Genomic DNA, 2,296 nt, shown 5'->3' on the forward strand with positions numbered 1-2,296 from the left:
AAAAGTAAGAATTGGTACATGAAAATGATACCTGAAATTGACAAATATTTTCAACCTTAATATCCTGTTTAAACAAAGCAGTTCTTACTGGTATAGAATATATACAATATTTAGGAAAAGATTCTCAGCATGCTGTGTTTGTCAAAACTGGGATGCATTAATAAGATTTATGAAACTTAAGTAGTATTTTACTGGAGAGAATCTGCATGAGAAATATAAGGAGTTGTGGGTGCTCTTCTATTTGTCTCATGATTTAAATACATTTTCTTCTTCTAAAGGGTGATGATCCATAATGATGTAAAAAATTTAACAGATGTCTTGGAATTCCATCTCATGGCAATCTCAGAGGATCCAGACCTGCAGCTTGTCTTCTTTGGATTATTTCTATCAGTGTACCTGGTCACAGTGCTTGGGAACCTGCTCATCATCTTGATCATCATCTTTGACTCACACCTCCACACACCCATGTACTTTTTTCTATCCAACTTATCTTTGATTGATATCTTCTTCATCTCTACCACCATCCCAAAGATGATTGTGGGCCTCAAAATGCACAGCAGAGTTATTTCCTATGCAGGCTGCTTGACACAAATGTCTCTTTTTCTACTTTTTGTATGTATGGATGACATGATTCTAACTGTGATGGCTTATGACCGATTCGTGGCCATCTGTCATCCCCTTCATTACACTGTCATTATGAACCCTCAGGTCTGTGCTGTCTTAATTTTGTTGTCTTTTTCAATCAGTGTTTTTGATTCACAGCTGCACAATTTGATTGCAATACAAGTTACTTGCTTCAAGGATGTGGAAATTGCGAATTTCTTCTGTCATCCTTCACAACTCCTTAATCTTGCTTGCACTAATACACTCAGCAGTAACATAGTAATATATTTTATTGGTGTCATACTTGGCATTTTTCCTGTCCTAGGGATCATTTTATCATACTGTAAAATTGTTTTCTCCATTCTGAAAATCCCTTCCTCAAGTAGCAAATATAAAGCCTTCTCCACCTGTGGTTCTCATCTGTCCGTAGTTTGTTTGTTTTACGGAACTGGGATTGGTGTGTACCTTGGCTCAGCTGTATCACACTCTCCACAAAAGAATGCAGTGGCTTCATTGATATACACTGCAGTGAGCCCTATGCTTAATCCTTTTATCTACACCCTAAGGAATAGAGATATCAGCAATGCCCTGAAGAGATTCCGTAGTAGGTTTCTCTAATATCACATCCTTTGGCTTCCATTTAGAATGCTGGCTTGAAATATAGTATAAAGTCGGTTTGTTCCCACAATGTGTGTGTTCTTGAATAAATTGTGCATCAGGATTTGCACTTTTTATTATTGTTTGTTTGTTTGTTTGTTTTAATTTTGCTTATTTCTTCTTGAAAACACTATCACTGTGGTTGGGATGAATGTGTGATGGCGAGTAAGTATTTCAACAAATTAGTGCCAAATTTCAGTTCAGAAATATGAATGTTTTCTCAATATGGATGGTATTTATTCTTGCCCACAACTGTGTGTGATTGTGTATGTGTATCTCTCTCTCTGTGTGTTATGCATGTGTGTGGTTGCCATGCACAGTTCGTTAAGCTACCATTCTGAAACACTGGCAATATATAATAATTTGAACACCCAATTGCTACTTGATGATCAGAGCATTTAATAGACATTCCCATAATAATCTAATCCGTTGCTTTTTATTTATTCATTGAGATTTTCATAAATGTGTATGATACATTCTGAATTAAATCAACCCTCCACTATTTCTTATACTCCGCTCAACCCAAAAAATTCCCTCTCCTCTCACTAAGTTTACACCTCACTTTTCGGTCATTATGTATTGTTTTTGTTTGTGATCCACTGGGTTAACCAGGACCATGCACATATACATGACTTTTAAGCCAACTACTGATCCACAAGTGACTGACAGTGATATCACTGAGAACAATACCTTTTCTTACAGCCTTAGACTGGTATTAGCTCTGTTGTGTAGATCCAGTACTATGAGTCCTTTCTATTAAGGGGCTTACTTTAATAAGCTGGGTCTTGGTAAGGCCCTATTAGTTCAAGAGTACCATCTCCATATTATTCCTATAAAACATTGTTTACTGCTGTCTAATGAGTTATCATTAGGTAAAACATTCATTATTCTTTCTCTGTAACAATTACTGAGACCTGGAGAGATCATATTGCTTTAATACATAAAAATAATCACACTTTATCTTATGATTTTGATCAAGCATGCATTAGTTGACAAGGGTTGTAATGAGAAACTTCTTTAACAATTTTGAGGATAA

At 35.9% G+C, this 2,296-nt stretch overlaps 1 protein-coding gene across 1 annotated transcript; it reads left to right on the forward strand.

Annotated features, from left to right (window-relative positions):
* Positions 1 to 282: 282 nt before the first annotated feature.
* On the forward strand, positions 283 to 1,221 carry Or7e173d (olfactory receptor family 7 subfamily E member 173D). Its single transcript, NM_001000867.1, has one exon. The coding sequence runs from the start codon at positions 283 to 285 to the stop codon at positions 1,219 to 1,221; it is 939 nt and encodes a 312-aa protein (NP_001000867.1).
* The last annotated feature ends 1,075 nt before the right edge of the window (positions 1,222 to 2,296 follow it).

Source organism: Rattus norvegicus, chromosome 8, assembly GCF_021556685.1.
Source record: "Rattus norvegicus strain SHRSP/BbbUtx chromosome 8, alternate assembly SHRSP_T2T, whole genome shotgun sequence".
Lineage (NCBI taxonomy): Eukaryota > Metazoa > Chordata > Mammalia > Rodentia > Muridae > Rattus > Rattus norvegicus.

What these genes read in the sequence shown, in the direction of transcription:
- Or7e173d (NM_001000867.1), top strand. Translation starts at nt 283, where the DNA reads ATGATCCATAATGATGTAAAAAATTTAACAGATGTCTTGGAATTCCAT.